Source organism: Zosterops lateralis (genome assembly GCF_965231275.1).
Source record: "Zosterops lateralis genome assembly, chromosome: 2".
NCBI lineage: Eukaryota > Metazoa > Chordata > Aves > Passeriformes > Zosteropidae > Zosterops > Zosterops lateralis.
Window position 1 is genome coordinate 80,529,719 of NC_139763.1, and position 18,988 is coordinate 80,548,706.

The 18,988-nt window shown below is 37.5% G+C and overlaps 1 protein-coding gene across 6 annotated transcripts in view; it reads right to left on the reverse strand.

Annotated features, from left to right (window-relative positions):
• The window catches only part of FAT3 (FAT atypical cadherin 3), a 333,029-nt gene that overhangs the window by 122,126 nt on the left and 191,915 nt on the right, over positions 1-18,988 (reverse strand). For all 6 annotated transcript variants that reach the window (XR_014589261.1, XM_083854350.1, XM_083854348.1 and 3 more), the window contains exon 4: positions 12,090-12,151. Coding sequence is in view for 5 of the 6 variants with exons in the window: in XM_083854350.1 (XP_083710476.1) it covers positions 12,090-12,151 (62 nt within the window). In the remaining variant the exon portion in view is untranslated. The remainder of the gene's footprint in view (positions 1-12,089; positions 12,152-18,988) is intronic.

The window sequence follows — 18,988 nt, forward strand, 5'->3', positions numbered from 1 at the left end:
GCAGCTTGCTGGAAGTTGGGCATCCCATCACCACTATGATCCATCATCAGGCACCCTCCCAGGGCTGCAGAAATAACACATCTTCTGTACACTTCAGACTTCTTTTTATTAAAAAAGCCACAGCTTTCAATTGATACTTTCACACTGAGAGTCGGATATTATGAGGATTGAATGCCTGAAGAGAAGGCATTCAAAGAAAGTATTATTTTACTTTTCAAATGTCATTCCCCAGCTGAGGTGCTGCAGAGAAGACTGCACTCAGGCAGTATTTAGTGTGTTGCAACAAAAATAGTAAAAGATCCTTAACTGTACATATACTTGGTAAATGCCAGTAGAAAAGACAGAACAGACTTTAGTATTCAATTCAATCCCACAAACATATGTCCAAAGCTACACAGAGAGAGTTTGTGCAGGTCCACTTGAACAACAGGGTTTTGGTGAGGAGGATAAGGAGTAAATGCAAATTAACCTCATGTGTCAGTTAATATTTTGATTCCTTCTGCTACAAATTACAGTCTATTGAGACCAATCTAACACACATCCCTCACTGCCTTCTGTCCCTCTCAGTCAACAGAAATCATGCCATTTTGGCATACTTTGATGTATCAGATAATAAAGCATTATCTCTGCTTAGCTAAAATGTGCGGTCTAAAATTTATGATTTTGCAGAAATTTTCCATGTTTTTTTTAAACTGTGGTCAAGTGGTGGGTTTTTAAAAAAGCATGGCAACGTAAAAAACCATGTGTTTATATTCTCCCTGGGTTTTTTATTTTTCCCCAATAATGTCCTTAAAATAACAATCTGAGGGTTAAGAACACTTGTTTTAGTTTATACAACCAATAACTATCTGGAAGGATAGTGGAACAAAACAAGATACAATGAGAAAACCAGATATATTTGAGGTTGTGGAAGAAAATATTTAGTTATCTACTGGTATCTGGATTAAGGATAACATGCCGGGTGTCTCAGAAAAGTCAAAGCCATGAATCTACAGACTGCTATTAGAAATATTTGTATTTTTTACTTTCTCAGGGAATCTGAGAAAAAATAACTCATTATTTTGATTCCGACATTTTTGCTCTCAAGTGCTCATGCTAATCCTTGCTTTTGAATATTTAGAATATTCCTTGCCAAAGAAAGTATTATTTTTTGCCAAACCATAAAATGTACTTTAGGACTGCTATGATAACATTTTCAATGTCTCTGTATCATGAGAGATTAGGAAACAGCAATATTACATTTGAGAATGATGAGATTAATCTGTTTCTTGACAACTGAAATTTGTTAGGCTGTGAAAAGAATATTATTGCTTTTGAGGGCTGATTTCTTTGCACTTGATGCTTCAGGGCCTTTGTACTTTTCTGTTTAAATTGTATCTTCATAAAAAGCAAAATAACTGTTTGGTCTCTGATTATTATCAAGCTGAAGTCAGATAAGAAAAACATTAGGATTCTTATGTTCTGTGATAATATGTTTAAGGAGAAAAAAGTGTCAATTATGCTTAGTAAACTGATTCTCAACCCGATTAGAGGTTTTATCATCCCTAAGTATCTAGTAAATACCTTAATTTGTGTCATGTTACAAATTATGCTGAGAACTCCAATTTTATTTCAGTACATTTCACACAATGATGCATTTTTCCATAGCAAATTATTTTTAAAATCAAAAAAAACCCACACAGCAACATTTTTTCAAACTACCATGGTTTTGCTTGACATTTTCCTATCCTGTCCAGTATATCTTTCTTGATCAATATGAATGTTTAAGGATTATAAAATTCCTCAGAAAAAGAGGGAAAATACATTATATTGAAGGACATTACAGTGAGAAGACTGTGAGATGTGATGAGGCTCAAAGAAAATGTTGTGTATTCATTGCGTATGGAATGCTGAGTTTTTAATGTATCGCCAGTACCAGAAATGATAAACCCCTGAATAAGAAAAGCACTAAGAAGGAGAGGAAAAAAAAAAAAAAAAAAAAAAAGAGAGAAAGAGAGAGAGAGGGAGGGAAAAAAAAAAGAGAAAAAATGAGGACAGAGCACTGACAAAACACACATGTATCAAACCAACCAACTCAAAGGCCACTCAAGACGAAAGCACTGGAGACTTAGCGCTGGGATCCCTACACAGGGTATTGCAGAGTGGTTGGATTTCGTGCATATTTGGTGGTGGCAAGTGAAGCTGCTGTGAAAAAATCCCAGAATCAACTTTACTTTTTAAACAGTAACAAGCCTGAATTTGGAACAGCTGAGAACAGATCACCCTAGGAGAAAGAACAAATGGATGCAAATCTTGTTTAAGGGCATTTTTCTAGATGATGGATTAATTAAAAGGCATATTAGGATTTCTTATGCCCATTAAGAATTTTAGTACAGATGCAATGCAGTCCTAGCTGAGGAAGAAGATGCTCCCCTGCCCGAAATTCAACTCTCAGCTTGGTCTCAGATGTCAAGGCAGGAAAATAAGACCTCTGCAAAATGTGTGTGCATGCATGTCTGTGCGCTCAAACATTACAGACATAAATTAACAGTCTGGCAGTTGATGGGTATTACACATGCTACAGAAAACATGATATAGCACAAAAGCAGACATGTTTCACATAACACAAAAGCTCTGTACATCAAAAATAGATTCAAATCATGTGGAAGATTTCCTGTGGTTTCTGCAGAAGATTAAAACATTGGTACATTCATATAAAAATGTGAAGATTTAGTAAAGCAGTGCACCCTGCACAATGACTCTTTGTTTCACTGAGCACGGAGCCTGCAAAAGAGACCTGAAAGAGTATATCCAACCAATTTGGGCCTGGTAGGTGGGCTTCAGCCCATAAAAAAGGGAGCTACAGATCTTAAGAAACATACAATGAAGAAAAAAAGCTGTTAGCCCTGAGCTAATCTATGAACTAATCCCTCAGTGAGAAAGCAACATTAGCCCAAACTTCTAAACCCTGACTGAAAAGCTTGATATAGATTAATGACAGAATTTTCCTGCACAAGCTAAGCATGAGGAATGATTTATAAAACAAGAAGGAAGACCACTAATACATCCCCTCTCTGTTTCAACAGCATTTAACATGTGGGTGCAGACCTAATTTTTGAAGCATGCAATAAAACTTGATGTTTTAATAATACTTTTCCACCCATTTGCATTGATCTAATGCTCTGCTATCTCATAGTTCTGCAAAGAGAAGAGAGGTATTGAGTATATTTTAAATTGCTTTTCTCTCATTTATTCACTCACCCATTTCCAACACACCTGGGGAAATGCAGCCATGGGCACCACTGTCTAATTCTTTTATCCCTGGATTATTAGGGATAAGTTTAGGAAAATCATTGCTACTGAAGCCAGACTAAGCACATCACTCAGGATAAGCAAAGGAATTGATCTAGCCCCCATCATAATAATTTCTCCTCTATATAGTGACATCCCAAATGTCTTAATATAATGCTAGCTAAACACAAGGTAACTTTCTTGCACTACTCCGTGATGCTGAGTCCAGTGAGATTTTAATTAGGTCCAGAGGGTCAAGTAAGTCCTGATACACCCCTAGGCTCCCAGGAGATGCTCAGAACCTTTCAGGGTGGCTGACTGCAGGCTGGATTTCCTTCCTGGCACAATTGCATCTTTTCTTTTATGTCTTTAAAAGATTTGGAAAATGCCTGATAAGATAAGCACATCAAGTCTGTATGCTGAATTTCTTCCTCCATGTTTTCATGCTGAGGTGCCTAGAGCCAAGACCTGCTGCTAGAATGCTGTGGGTCTACAAGGAAAATCCTAAAAGAGGCATTTGATATCCAACATGAAAAAGCCAACAGAGCTGCACTTTGCAGATACTCATTTCTTCATTTCATGACCCAGCAGTTCAGATCAGGGATTCATGAAATCTGTAAAACAACCTCCTTCCCTCTGCAAATGTCAGATATATGCAAATCATTCCTTTACTAAAGCAAAACTCTAGGCAATGAGAAATGTGATTTTTCTAATGAGACACAACCACCAGACAGCAGTGTGTGAACCAAAGCCTCAGCCCTGGATGACCCTGAACTTGCCACACTCTTCAAAACATGAACCGGAATGAGCATCTGCAAAACCATCTGTATCTTGATATTGGGCCAGGTTGTCATCTGAATAGGTAATCAGTTTCTTGTCCTGGATCATAATACCAATTGTTCCCTGCCTATTTCTTGCAGACTCATTGAAACATGATTTAGTAAAAAAAATATATATTTGGGGCACTATTTCACTGTGGATGGTGTATCTCCCATCATATGTTAATAAACTGGGAAAATCAAATCTTTTCTATGATTGAGGAGGAAATAAATAATATATGAACTGTGCTTTCTTATTTTAATACCAAATAAATTAACATAAGCTTACATCACACCTATAGAAGGCCTGCAAGTTATCTGGCTCATTCCTGTAATCATCAAGCATTCAAAACAAAACCCCACAGTTTTGCATATTGAGTGATGAAGATTTTTTTACTCTAGGAAGCTCATTAAAAATAGTAAAGAGGGCTGCTTTTCTTCATTGGTATCCCAAATCAATAAAATGATTAACCAAACAAGTGTGAGATTTTTAATGCTGGACTAAAATCCTGCCATATAAGAATGTCCATACAGTATCAGATTGGCTGGATGGCTTAAACACTCTTCAAGGGAGGCCAGAATCAGGTACTCTGATATAAATGATATACTAATGGAACTATCAGTAGTGTATTTGTCCTTGACATCATCCTGATGTCAGCATGTGCAAAACAATTTTTAGAGGATCAAACAAGTAATGATAAAAAGAATGAGATTATTATTATCTAAAAAAATAAGGACTGAATTCAGCCATTGGCATAAAGCAAAAAAGTGAACAGAGCATCCTCAGGGTTGACTTAGAAGTTTACAAATTTTATAGAAATGTCACAGATATTCTTTGCACACTCAGTCTCTCAAGGCTATTGGTATTTCACTGAATAACTGAAATGAGCTGAGGGTCACTGGTACTATTTGATATACACAGACACATTCTTGCCCTTTCCCTCTGGCATATATATATATTGTGTCATCAGAATTGTGGGCATATTTTCTAATGGCTACTTGAATTTAACATGGAATACTAAAGACTTTAAATACACAATTCTTTTTTTTTTTCAATCCAAGCTTAATTTGTCCCATTATTATAAATTTATAAGGAGGTAATTTTTCCTATTTAATAAGAAAATAGAATTAAGATTCCATGTGCATGAAGAAAAGTGTTATTAAATTTAGTTTTCCCAATGCTTAGGCTCTGTTACTTGTGTTACTTCTCAAGACGTTATCTAAAATAATGAGACATTTGGGAGCTATTGAAATTTGTAATAATAAAACAGAGTATTCTGTAAAAACACAGTGCCTTAATTATTTTGCTGTTTAAAATTTCTGTTCATATCTCTTGCACAGAGACCACTCACCTAACAATGGAATTAGTAATATTTTCAGTGATGCACTTGATAATCCTTCATCTTACCAGATCACATAAGTTAGAGACAACAGTCTAGCTGAGGAGACCTCTTGTCACTGCAGACAGATGAATCACACCAGGACTTTTCCTATATTTTGCTGTATAAGACTTTCTGCCCAAATCCACGAGAAGCAGCATGCAATGTCATATGTAAATCTGCCTCTGAAGGATAGTTTTAACCTCCAGTCACCTCCTACCCTTGGAAAGTTGGCTATTTCTGAAAATAGCAGCAGAAGAACACAGAGTGCAGGATGGAAATCTGCATCATGGGGTGAGTGGGCTGAGTTTGTGCCTCCTAAGCCCAGATCTCGTGTCTCTGCCAGATCTATCACCACACTGGCCATGTGGCTTTCCCCTCTGCTGATAATCTCATGGAGAGGTAATATGAGATGAACATGGTTTTGATTTTCTTTAGAACTGTTTGTTTTCTTCCCTGTCTTTCCTCCCCACCCTCTTTCTCTTCCTTTCCCCTTTCTTTCCTTTTTTCCTTTCCTTTTTTTCCCCTTAACTTTGAAGTTGATGTTAAAGTTCAGTGTGTCAGCATTTGAAGATGACATTGATACATCTTTCAATGTCTTTTTAGAAAGCTGCCTGTATAAACTAGTATTCAACTAGAAATACTTTCAGGTGTCTTAGAAATAATTTTAATAGTTCTCTTATTTCCAGCAAGCACAACCAGTAATAGTTTTCAAACTCAAGCTGGTGAGAAGAGGGTGTTTACCTATTTTTTAAACTTCCCTTGCATTTTCTGATAGGCTTCAGTGTTAAAAAGGGAAAGGCATGTGCCTTTGGAGCCATTTAAATCTTAGACAAAATGTTCAATCAGACACACTGCCTCATTTTTACACCATCACCAGCATGTCACTGAGAAAAAATGCAGCTTTCTCTGCCAAATGTGGGCAATGCTAAAGAACCATGAAACAAATGCTTACACAGACTTGTAATCCAGGATTTAAGCAATCAGTGTGCTGTAGAGCACTATTCAGCTACATAAACCCAATGAACTTCAGCTTTTGTACTTCTCCTGTAAAAATATACATGAGCATATTGCCACACAGCTGCCTATATCCTTCAGAAAATGTTGCAGTTTCTCACAAAGGGCCACTGACTTCAGGCATCACCGCTAGCAAAGGCTACAGCCCAACTGAGCAGGCTCAACAGCAAAACAAACTTATATTTGTTAAGTTCTTGTGTGGAAGATGCTGGAGGAGAAGAGGAGGATGGTGGAGAACACAGGCTGGTCCAATGCTGAGCCACCGATGTGGTGTTTGTGGGAAGAACTGAGAGATAATGCTGTTTTTAAATGCCACTTGGCGAGCTTTTAAACTCTCTCTCCCCTGCAAACTGTGGCCACAAACACTCTGGTAGCAACTTCCACAGTGATATTCTGGACCAAATTCCAAGTGAAATAAAATTATAATCCCTCTATCAACATTCCTCTCACATTTACAACTCCCCATTAAATGAGTGGAAATTTGATTCCTTTTTAGAAGGCTCCAATTACAGCAGATTATCATGTTTCCCTCTAATTACTGCATATAAATACATGCCATGTAACACAGTTTATTGTACCCTTAGTGTACCTAAAGTAAATAGAAACCAATGTGTTTCATTCAGCCCATGTATTTTGACACTCACATCAGATTTAGCAATTTGTCTTCATTACAACCCCTTGCACTGTTACTGCCATCCTTCTCAGTGCTGTGCTCGAGCTTTGCAGCAGGAAGATTGATGAGGCTTGTGTATACTGATTTGTGACAAAAGCAGGGCACTTGAGAGGCACTGTTACCATTCTGATAGCACTGAGCGGGCAAAAAATTAGCTGCACTAAGCCAATACTCTGCTCCCACTTCTCCTCCTCTTCAATTAGGGTACATGAATTGGACCTTGAAAGGCTAAGGCTGCTGTAACACTATTTTTAAACCTACTGCCTTTAGCTGCTTTGTCACTTCTGAAGAGGTTTAAAGTTCTGACCATGCTAATTAAGAGCTACTTTTATTCTTTAGAGACACTTTGAACAGACAGGTTTTTCACTGTGACAAATGTTGAAAGATATTTTCTGAATGAGTCTACAGTGGTAAATTTAAATAGCTATTTTAGTGTTTTGGATGAACAGATACTATGGATACAATTTTCAAAACTGGGTAAATGTCTGAAGAGCCCACACCACATGTGCTCATCAGGGAGAGACTAAACAGCTTCAGCAGTTTAACAGCACCAACTTATATACCATTATCAAGAGGATGGAGAGGTCATCTCTTGCTGCAGACAATACATCCCTTCAATCACGAACTCGCAGAGACTGCTGCTAGAATTGCACACTGAAGCCTATAACTCTTGCAGCTCATTTTTTTGCTAAACACAGGTCTTGACACAGCAATTCCCAACAAGCTGAACTGCTCAGTGGTGGGTGCATTTTGCAGAGGCTTTCTGCGTTGGAAGCATAAGTAACAAAGCCTCTGCAACAGAGTGTTTAGAAACTGCTCAGGGCAAGAAAATGTGCTCAGATCCATTTTCTGGGCTGAATGCGCAAGTGAATGAATTGTAGCCTGGATTCAACAGTCTTCCCTCATCAAATTGCTCATGTACACTGGAAAGCAGACCAGGAACTATTCATGTTCTGGACATCTCAGAATCAGCTGACACCACACAAGGGTGCAGATCCTGCATGAAATGGTTTGATTTTTATGCTTATTAAGGGACCTCCACTACTCTTGCAGCTGTTGGATTAAAATCACATAGAAAAATCACTAGAGTTTGCAAAACTGTCAACCAGCATTAGGAGGCATCTAAAAAAACTGTGGGCAGAAAAAAAATTGACAGACTGTTTTTGTAAAGGTTTGTTTTTTTTTTCTATAGCTTAAACTCCACTAACATTTTCCACCTCTAGCTACTTCGTTTTAGAAAATTAGCATAATATGAGAAGAGAATGTGAAGTGTTAACATAGGAATTATTAGAAGACAACACATATCTTGAAGAAGGAGGAAGTAAAAGCAGGAAAGAAGAGGCTGATGTATTCAATTATTGAAGGAGGATAAAACCAAATCACCTGAAACTTGCACCTCACTTGGAAACACATCACAATTCTCATTCACTTGCAAAGCAAGCAGGCAGCCCTCAGAATTGCCTTTCCTCTTTCAGATTGTTATTTAAATACTTCATCCTAACTACAAAATATTTGAGAAAGTCTGTGAAACAGAACAAATGCTTTTGTCTTGCTTCATGTGAGAAAGTAATGTAATCAAGTGGTCATTTTCCTCCCATTTCAGGCAGAACTATTCCATTAATAAGATTCTACTAAAGCAAGAGAGCATCCTGTATAAAATCCAGTGACATCCAATTTAAACCTTAGCAGCAAATTCTACCTGATAACAAGCACTGAATACAAGTTGCAGCTTTGCAAGGCATTAGAAATGTCAGAAAAAAATTAAGCCCTCAACTTAGGAGCTTAAAAAAAAGCCATTGATAATGCCAGAATCAATGAAAAACTGGGAGAAGAAATTCTTTTTTTACCCCCTCCTTCCAAAATGCCCAAACAAACAAAACCAAAACAATATCACCAAAGCAAACAGAAAATCTCAATGATTATAAAGGGAGCAAATTTCTGACTTCTTCATGCATCTTTTTCAAGCATCAGGGTCTAGACATGTTTCTGAACTCCCTTTGGAACAAATTCTTTGGTAAGTGTAAGTCCTGTGACAGCAGCCTAAGGTACCTTAAAAAAACACACATGGACACAGGTCCACATATCTAAAGAAGACAATTAAAGGAGGAATGAAGAAGAAATGTGCACCTTACCTGAGCCTCTGTATGTAGTGGGCAACAGAATTCACATGCAACTTATGAGGAAAGTTACTTAGATTCCCTTTTCCTAAGCATGGGACCCTTAAAAATACACTCCTTAAAAAATGTACTCCTTGCTGGTAATTCATGTTTCCTCTGGTATAGACAGGGACAGACAACTCCAGAAGAACAACTCCAAGCCATCACAAGGGGTGGTCGGGAGACAAGCACTGGCACTACACACAACTACAGTGACTAACATCTGCTATCCTGTATCACTTAATTTTCCTAACAGCTTTGGTGAAAGAGGTGGAAATACTGGTAATGAAATTTTCTAAGTAAATACTGGCAAGTACTTACAGGGTATAGGGTCTCTGCCAAAGACAGGCTTATTAAAAATAATTAAAAAGTTGCATCTAGGAAAGATCTGTCAGTGGCTCACACAGATACTGGGCAAAGGGGAGCAAGGGTTGCTAGGTCAAGTACTAATCAGAGCTTTTCAAAGGGAGCCAAGTTTGAGCTCCTTTACACCAGACAGACTCCTGGAAGAAGGGTATGAAATGAAGCCGGAAGGGAAACACTGCACTACTGGGAAACCACGGCTGTCTCTGCAATTAAGGCCTCCCTAGGGGGTTAATTACACAGAGACAGACAGGCATTTCAGAAAACCTTTCTCAGTTTGCCACAAGAACAAGCACAGCTTGACCAGGCTGGCCCTGGATCCCAGCCTGTGTGCGGATGTGCCGCAGGAACGCGCCTCCCAGGAGGCAGCCGTGGGCAATGGTCCAGCAGCAGCTCAAAGGGGCAGCCTGACCACCGGGGCTGTGTCACCACCAGAGCCCAATTCCCTTTCCCACTCCCTGCTCCCAGGTGGGCTTTACAATGTGGTCATATCCGCACTTCTGCAGGACACTCTGCTCCTGTGTTTCTCTTCTCTGTCGCCACCCCTCCACTTCGCTCCCCATTCACAAGCTTTGGAACAGTCAGTGTAAGACACAAATTTCCCTCTACTGCATCTTCAGTCCCCAAAATCTTGCAGATTGTTATTTTTTCAAGCAAGATACAATTCAGGGGAAAGACCAGATTAACTTGCATTGATGACTAAAGCTAAATTCCTATAAGTAACTAATTTGTTTACTTTTTGTTATTGATAATAGCACTCCCCCATTTGTACAGGAATCCTTTGGAAAATGTGTATTTGGCATGTTTCACTGAGATCTCTGAGGCAAACATATCACAGCATTCTAGAATTACGGAATCACAGAATCACAGAAAGATGGAAGGGACTGATCAATGATGTTGGAAGGAACCTGTGGAGCTCATCTAGACTAACCCCTGCTAAAGCAGGTTAATCTACAGCTGGCTGTGTAGGATCACATCCAGGCAGGTTTTGAGCATCTCCAGAGAGAGACTCCACAACCTCCCTGTGCAATCTATGTTAGTGCTCTGCCACCCTCACAGAACAGAAGTTATCATATCCAGATGGAACTTCCTGCGCTTTGTTTTGTGCTAACTTCTTGTGTCCACCAGGATTACCTGGTCCTTCTCTGCAGAGCAAAGGACACTTACAGACCCAGGATTCTGATCAAGAGATACATTTCAAAATCAATGCCCCTTTCATTCCATTTGTGATCTTTTCTGATAGTATAAACTGGAAAACTTAAAGTTATTGGAATAAATGATTACTAAATTTACAACTTAAATCTTAAGAAGGGAAAAATCCTCGTATTCCCCTCCATTTATTTGACATGGAATGTGTAAGAATTTACAGTGAATTATCAAGAACAAAAACCAACCCAAACTTGTATAGTAATATCAACCCTTCTCTATTGTGTTTTGCAGCAACCAAAATAATTTGGGATTTCTAGCAAATAAAAAATGCAACAAATATGCTAATATGTATTTTACTACATTTTGCTGTCAGAAAGTGATTGCTTTGGGAACTGCCGCGTCCAGATGTTTTTTAGCTTGTACAGATTTGAAGAACACTTCCTAAAATACATAGTAGGGATGATTGATTATGTGGGACAATATGGTTCTTTTTACTTGTACCAACAGGAATAAAAAATTCCTTACTCCACAAATAGACAAAAGAACAGAGTCAAGGAACTTTTACCCAAAGGAAAAACACCCACAGCATGGTGTACAGCAACATGAAAGAAAACACATGTGGCAAAACCAGTAGTTTACAAGTATATCACTCCATATCCAACACATATGAGCTCCTTATAAAGAGAAACATTCATCACAAGGGCCAAGGGAATGGTTTAGATATTCTTTTTTAAAAGGCAATTTTTAATTCGAAAATTGTTGTCAACAGTCCCAATAAGCGAAAGCTAAAAAAAATATCATTGATTCTGATAATGCAGTGAATGTCAAAATGTTAGAAGTTTGTTTTCATCCAAATTATCAGTTTGCACATTAGATCCAAGATGCAAAAGTTAAACCAGTTTAACCTGAGAGACTTAAAATCTTGGCAGGGTTGGGGTCATTCCAAATACTTTTTAAAAAATATTTTGCTCTGGATATTCTACATTTCTGTCACAAACAAAATTTAAGAGCTACAATAAAAGACTTAACTGAAGTAGAATAGATGTGGAAAATGAGTGTTCAATTTTTGCTCAATTTTTTTTTCCCGTGCTTGCGAATTGCAAAATGTTTTATTTCTTCTGTATAATCAGACAATTCCCAGCTTTATGTGAGTCTTTTATAAATAAAGAGAAAGAAGAATACCACTGTCCTGGAACAGGAAGAAGTGATTTTAAACTACAAAACCCAGCAAATCTCTTAACATATATTTTCCACTTAAACTTACCTCTAAAAAATGTTCTGCTTGCTGTTCCCGATCCAATTTTCTTGATGTTGTGGTAATCAAACCTGTGAAAAAGGATGACATTTGATTGTCAATAGTCTCTGAAAAATATATATCTTTATCAAACTGAATACAAATTAATTTTTAAAACACTCAAAGGGAAAAAAATCTACTTGAAGCTGTATCAGACACAGATCTCCTGACATCTGTCAAGCAGTTTATTTTTCAGTTCAACCATTATCACTTTCTGACCCGCAATGAATCTTTCCAATAAAAATGCTGTGAGAAAAGTAATTGAGAAATAGTTAACTGTGTGTCTACAGTTAACATGCTACATTTGTTACAGTGAATGAAAAAAACTCACTAAAGAATCACTATTTGTCTTATGATTAAGAGTTTCAATGAATCATTTGCATTTGACTGAAATTCTTCTGTAAAAAAACTCATTAAAGATTTCAGAGTTCTCAAACAATTAATGGGATAGGATGCTGATTACTTCCACACCAAGAATACTTGACAAAGAAGGTTATTTCTGTAATAACTACTTGTATACATAATGATTTCCAAATGTAATAATTCTAATGCACTAAAGGATTTGTACTACAATTTCACCAGTTTGTTCCATGCTTAAATTGAGTCTTTAAAATAAAGTACCTTTTTACATGAGGATGATCAAGATATCTTTTTTTAAAACAAAGTACTTCTATGAATGATTAAACTCTTTTGAGATTTATACCACAGAAAGAAACAGAAACACTTCCAAAGTTCCCTTGAGAAAAGTGATGCATACCTTCTAGGAACATAGCTTAGTTTTTTATTTTGTTCTTACTAGAGATTTAAAGGAACAGATTTGGGTCTTCCCTCATAGAAAACATTTCTTTGGATAGGAAAATTATGTGCTTGTTTTTTGACAGACCAGCTTTTCCAAGAGATAAAGCTGATTTTGGAGAAAATGCCAATGGCCCAAGTTGTTCTCAAGAATTTGTCTTTAGGATTACCAAGGGAAACAAGAAAACACATTATTCCTGGATTAACTATTCTACTTATTGAATTAATCAGACCAGCCAAGCATCTAAACACAAATTCATGATGACCCCGAATTTTTAAAAAACCCCTTCAGCAACATCTACGTAAGACCTCTAGTCCCAGAAGGCTTCTAGAGCCCCAGCTCCTCATATGCTATCACCTTCTCCTTGGAGGAATCCATTTACCTATTTTGGTGAGAAGGGGAGAAATATTACGTGAGGTAATGGAATGAAAGGAAAAAAGGAAAGCGCACTCTGCTTCCAGGATTTCAGACTCATTACAAGATACATCAGACCACAGAAGTGACACTCAAGGGGAGGTCACAGAAATTAAGTGGATCATTACAATTACATGGAAGAAGCTGGTGCTGGCAAAAAGCTGAAAAAACAAAACTGGTATTGCCTGCATCAAGCAGTTGTAAGTATTCAAAACTGTTACACCATATGGGAGACATCTATCTACTCACTGCATGAGTTAAAACAGAAGTGTCAGCACAGATGATAAATTGGTGTCATTCACACAAGATCCTCCCATGCCCAGAACTCAAAGATACAGGCAAGAAATTCCTAATAATGAAAGATGTTCAGCCCCAATAAATATCCCTATTCATCATATGCATGGCCACTATAGATATTTATCAAACACAACCTAATCACAGTATGGAATGTGATAATTTTTATATTATCTACCACTTCCTTCATTCCTAATGTACTATTGTGAACTCTACCGGCTTTCTTCTTGAACAAGAGATCTCTAGCTGTAAATTATAGAAGGTCTCTGTCCTCATCATCTTCTTCAGGCAGAGAAATTCACATTCCTATCGAAGACCAAGAGCTAACATTTGAAACTGAGTATCACAAACTCTTAGAATGAATAGTACTTGCCTTTCATTGGTAAAACTACTACTACTACTATTACTACTACTACTGCTCCTCCTCACAAAACTACTGTTATCACGAAGGAGGTGGGGTTTTGTTTTTTTTTTTTTACCTTTAATGTGGAGCCTTTTTGACTGCAATAATTGTCAGAATGCCTCCAGATCTGAATTTTCTTCTAAAACAGATATATGAACACACAGCAAGCCTCTACATCTGTATTTTAGATGTAGCAGATCTTAGGAGATTCATCACTCAGATTTTACAATTGATCATAAAACAGGCAGGTAGCAGACCATCACCATCAGTTCTGCACACCTGATTGTGAACCATCTCAACTGCTTGTTTTTGCTTTAAAGACAGCATATAACACCCATTCTGGGCAGTTTCATCAGGTTGTTAAATAAATGTGTAGAAATAACTGTTCCTATGTGTGTGCAGTGTGTGCAGTTATGAGGCTTTTAGTTTCCTCTCCTGTTCTCTGTCCCACCCATGATGACACCCACGATGGCCTCATTGCAGCATCCTGGCTGCTCACTGTCACACACATTCCTGATGTCAGGGACAGATCACGCTGTCCAACACTACTGCTCAAAATATAACTACATACAAAATCAGGTCTCAGTTACTTGATAGTATTTACTGAATTATTGTAATGTATTGGTATGGATATGAATCTGGTTCTTTCAGGTTACAAAACTGTATTTCAAGAAATTATGAAGAGTAATCATCAAAACTGAAAAAATAGATACGCCAGTATTAAGACTAAGACTACCCACAGCTTTACCAGTCCAGTCTCAAAGAAATTAATTTCCTGGGTTTTATGAAAACCTTACTGTGTTCCTCCCTCCTGTGTTCACTACTCCATGTCACAAATATATAATAATAGCAATATTTAGAAGGATGTAGAACTTTATTTTCTAGATACTGGGGCAACTGAGAAAAGCTTGACTTTTCACAAGAGACCATATCCCAGGTTTAGTTCTTATCTAACTGTATTAAATTGTCATACTCTGTTATGGTGTAAAGGCATTATCTAAAGAAAATAACTCATAGAGAAAAATAAACCCAAGGAAATTATGTCAGGCTGCACTCCTGGCTATGAGAAAGCCACAAGGGGAGAATGATAAAAAATGACCCTTCCTTTTTTTCCTATTTTAAATATGTGCTGGAGCCCTTATGAACACAGCCGTGTGGACAACTCTCCAAAGCCAGCAGGTAAATACAGCACACATTTATCAAAAAATAGTCAAAACCACTAACAAGCTTCAGAAGTTGTTGCACACCTCTCAAATAGTTTCTCTCAAATTCGCAGGGAAACATCATGGTCCTGCTAAGGGCAGAAGATATGTGTATTTATAACTGTGGTCTTTAGGAACATCCACAAAACTGAAGAGGAAAATTGTATTAAATAGTGAAATTATTTACAGTAAAACCAGCTGTTTACAAACAAGGTTATGACATTCTGCTCACACAATTTCATACTTTGATTTTGTCAGTTAAAACATCTCTCTCTTAATTCTGGCACATCTGTTCCTCAGGCCACATAAATTAGTTATTTTGTGAAACTCCAAAACATTGTTTGACCAAGTATTTCAGCTTGGAGATAACTTGCTATATATAAGACCTTGGAGATCTTATACAAACAACTTGCTTTTCTATGATACCTGTCACTTTTGCAGTTGGAGTATTTCTCCCATTTTAACAAATGAATAATTATTGTTCTAGTCCTGTTACAGGATTTGGAAATGCTGGAAGGTGTACAAGCTCACTCTACACAACATGTCCCGTAATACTGCAGGACAGTCTCAAGTCCCAGCTGACACTGATAGGGGAATATCCTATCAAAACCTCACTGTACACTGGACAAGATCATCACTGTGTCCCAAATCATCCCCCCATAAAAGGAAATTCAGCATGTAGATGGAGAAGGAACATCAATGTTCTTTATCTCATCACTTTATAATGTGGACGAGGCAACCAGAGATGTAGGATGGGTAACAAGGCAGACCTGCCTCACTGCTTGGATGCAGCCTTAGTGACACTGAAGAAAGAAAAGGACCAACACGAAGAAATCCTGACAATTTAACCAATACATCAGCCTATACAATCTTCAGCCAATGCATCATCTTACAAGCAAGCCATCAGTTACAAGGGCTCATGTGTGATTGAGACATTTGAGCAACACTTAGCACTGCTGCTTGGGATAATGCTTTAAGGACACTGAGATATCATAAAAGAAGGGAAAAGTTTGTTAAAGATCAAAGCCCACCTGAGATACTTTGTACTTGCAATTAGTGAAGTCTGCAGTTACTACAGTGCAAATGATGAAATATAATTAATCAGCAAACAGTAGCTCGGTGATAGGTCTGATATCATATGAGTAATGCCAGGCATGTGTGTGGATGAATGCACATGTGCGTCTCTATGAACTCGACATAAAATCAGGAATAGTTACAAATTCAACAGTATGACTAAAGCTTTATAATTTTTAAGGGTTTTTTTAGAGTTTGATAATGATTAAAGTGAAGGTTTTAATCCATGCTCTGCCTTCAGTTAGGTGTCATTTCACTGAAGGGTGCTCATAGAAATAAAATCTCTGTGTGCCTGTGTGTGCTGAAGTAGACAGACAGTGCTACAGAAATACATACATACATATATACAGTATGTACAGTCAAATACTAGACTATGTATATGCATGTGTGTGACATTTTGCATTTACCCCGTAAGTTGAATATTAAAAGTTATCCTAAGATGCACATATTTACAGAGGTATATTTAGCTCTAAGGTTTACTGATGTTCATTTTTTCCATATATATGCATTATTTGAAATACTTTTGCTGAAACAAATGAATGAATTAATTCAAATTTCTTCTATGAACTTAGCCACAGAAGAAAAATTCCTAAAGGGCTGTTAAGTGCAATGGCTATGGCAGAGGAAATCTTGAAGCACTGGAGAGTTTGAAAAGTATTACACAGAGGAAAGCACTGCTCTGGCTTTGCTTCTTCTGATGCTTATTCTCTACACATCCAAAACAGCCCACGGCTGTAGGTGTGATAGTAACTAAACTGACCCTTGACTTAGAAGAAAGTCACATATTTTTCAGTACTATGGCACTTAGGGACCAAAAATTAGTTTGCCACAGGCTATTTTCTGACACAGATTGAATTTCCCTAATATGGCTGTGAAGCCAAGGAGAGTTCAATAGCCTTCTCCTTATGAAATTAAATTATTTTCATTCAACCTGTGGATGGATAACCTTACCTGAGCTGTTTCCTCAAGTACTGCTTAAAAGATAACAGAATCTGGTATGGAGAGACAGCATATTTTACTGCTATCTCTGGAAGTGCTGCAAATTTTATAGTATAAGGAATATATTTTTTAAATGAAATTCTGAAGAACTCCTTTATTGATTTTTCATTCTCAAACTTCGTTTAGGTGAAATATGGAAAAAGTGTAAGACAGGTAACAAGCAGGCTAAAGTAAAAGAAGCCAAATAAATGTCTCTGTTTAAAGATGAAGGCTGAGTGTCTTCATAGAGATAGGAAGCTGGGAAAGAAACAACATCCCCTTCCCTGGCAAAAGATTAACAGGATACAATTTACTGCATGTTTTACTGTCCATTAATTTTTTTCTTGCTCTGCATATTCATAAAAAACATTTATTAAGAAAATACAATTGGGGGATGGATGGATGGATTGGAAGTGCAACAGGGGACTTCAGATTATTATGCAGGGCTTAAACACAAGCTCAGAACATACTGCCTGGCTCCAAGTCATAGCAGTACATGCTTTACACCCTTCCCACTCACAGTGGAGTCAGGATCTTTGCCTGGGACTGCCAGGCAGCACAGGGCCGTGTATGTCCCATGACACATACACAGAGATGGTCTGGATGGATTAGCTGAGGTCTAATCTGAAAGATTTCTAGTCCCTAGGTGATGAGGGAAACTTTCTGCTCATTCAGATATTGATTCTCATTTTCAAAGAGAACAATTTTGAAACGGAAACAAGAGTATAAAATTAGGCACCTTTCTCCACAAAATTCTTGTGCCCTGTGAGATGCTCTGAGCATCCTGCAACACTGTGCCTGTCCTGTCACAGTCCAAAGTGGACATGTTTCCCAGTCTGCCTGTCTCAAATACTCTAAGGAACAAGTATACAGAAAGAAAACCACAAGGAGATATCAAAGGAAACATTCTGTAGAGTTAGCCTCAAAAGCTCGGAAAAATAATGCCTTGGGATTGTTTGCTGGAAACACAGGCCTTTTAACCCTACCAGTTAAACGGACAAAAGGAATAAGTAAAACAAACACTGTTTTTACAAAAATGTTCCATAAATTCAGTGACTAGTCATACACACTGCTCATTCACCAAAGCCTCAGGGCTGAATCAGCAGAAATTCACATGGGAATTTATGGGTTTACTAGAAATCTACAACATTTATGAACATTACACACAAAGGTATGAAACAGCCTCTCCATGCATTTATGAACACAGAAGAGAGTATGCAGCTGCTGAGAAATACAGCCATCAGCTGTCAACTGCCCCACTACCCTTTGAAAGTAAATTTAAGTCTTTAGATGAATAAAAAAAAAGGGCAGCCACAATAAATAGCATCGGGATTTGCACCATATATCCAGGAACGTAAAACTATTGCGTATTCCTAACCATAGAAATGTCGAAATGAATAGCAATAACCAGGGTAATTCTATTATCCACAGGCAGTGAGAGGCATTGTAAACACTCTAACAGCACATTCATCTCCTGCAATAAATTAGGGATCGACAAAGCAAAATTGAATTTCAAAGATAAATGATAGAAAACGATGTACATTTTATTTGGAGATGTAAACAAACATATCATTTTATATAATTACACATGTAAACCTCTAATTTAGAAAGACTGTATTCTGATCTAAATGAATGATACTTCATTGAACAAGAAAGAGAACCCACTAGGCGAGCCTGTGCAATTACGTGGAGGACTGCTGCTTTATTG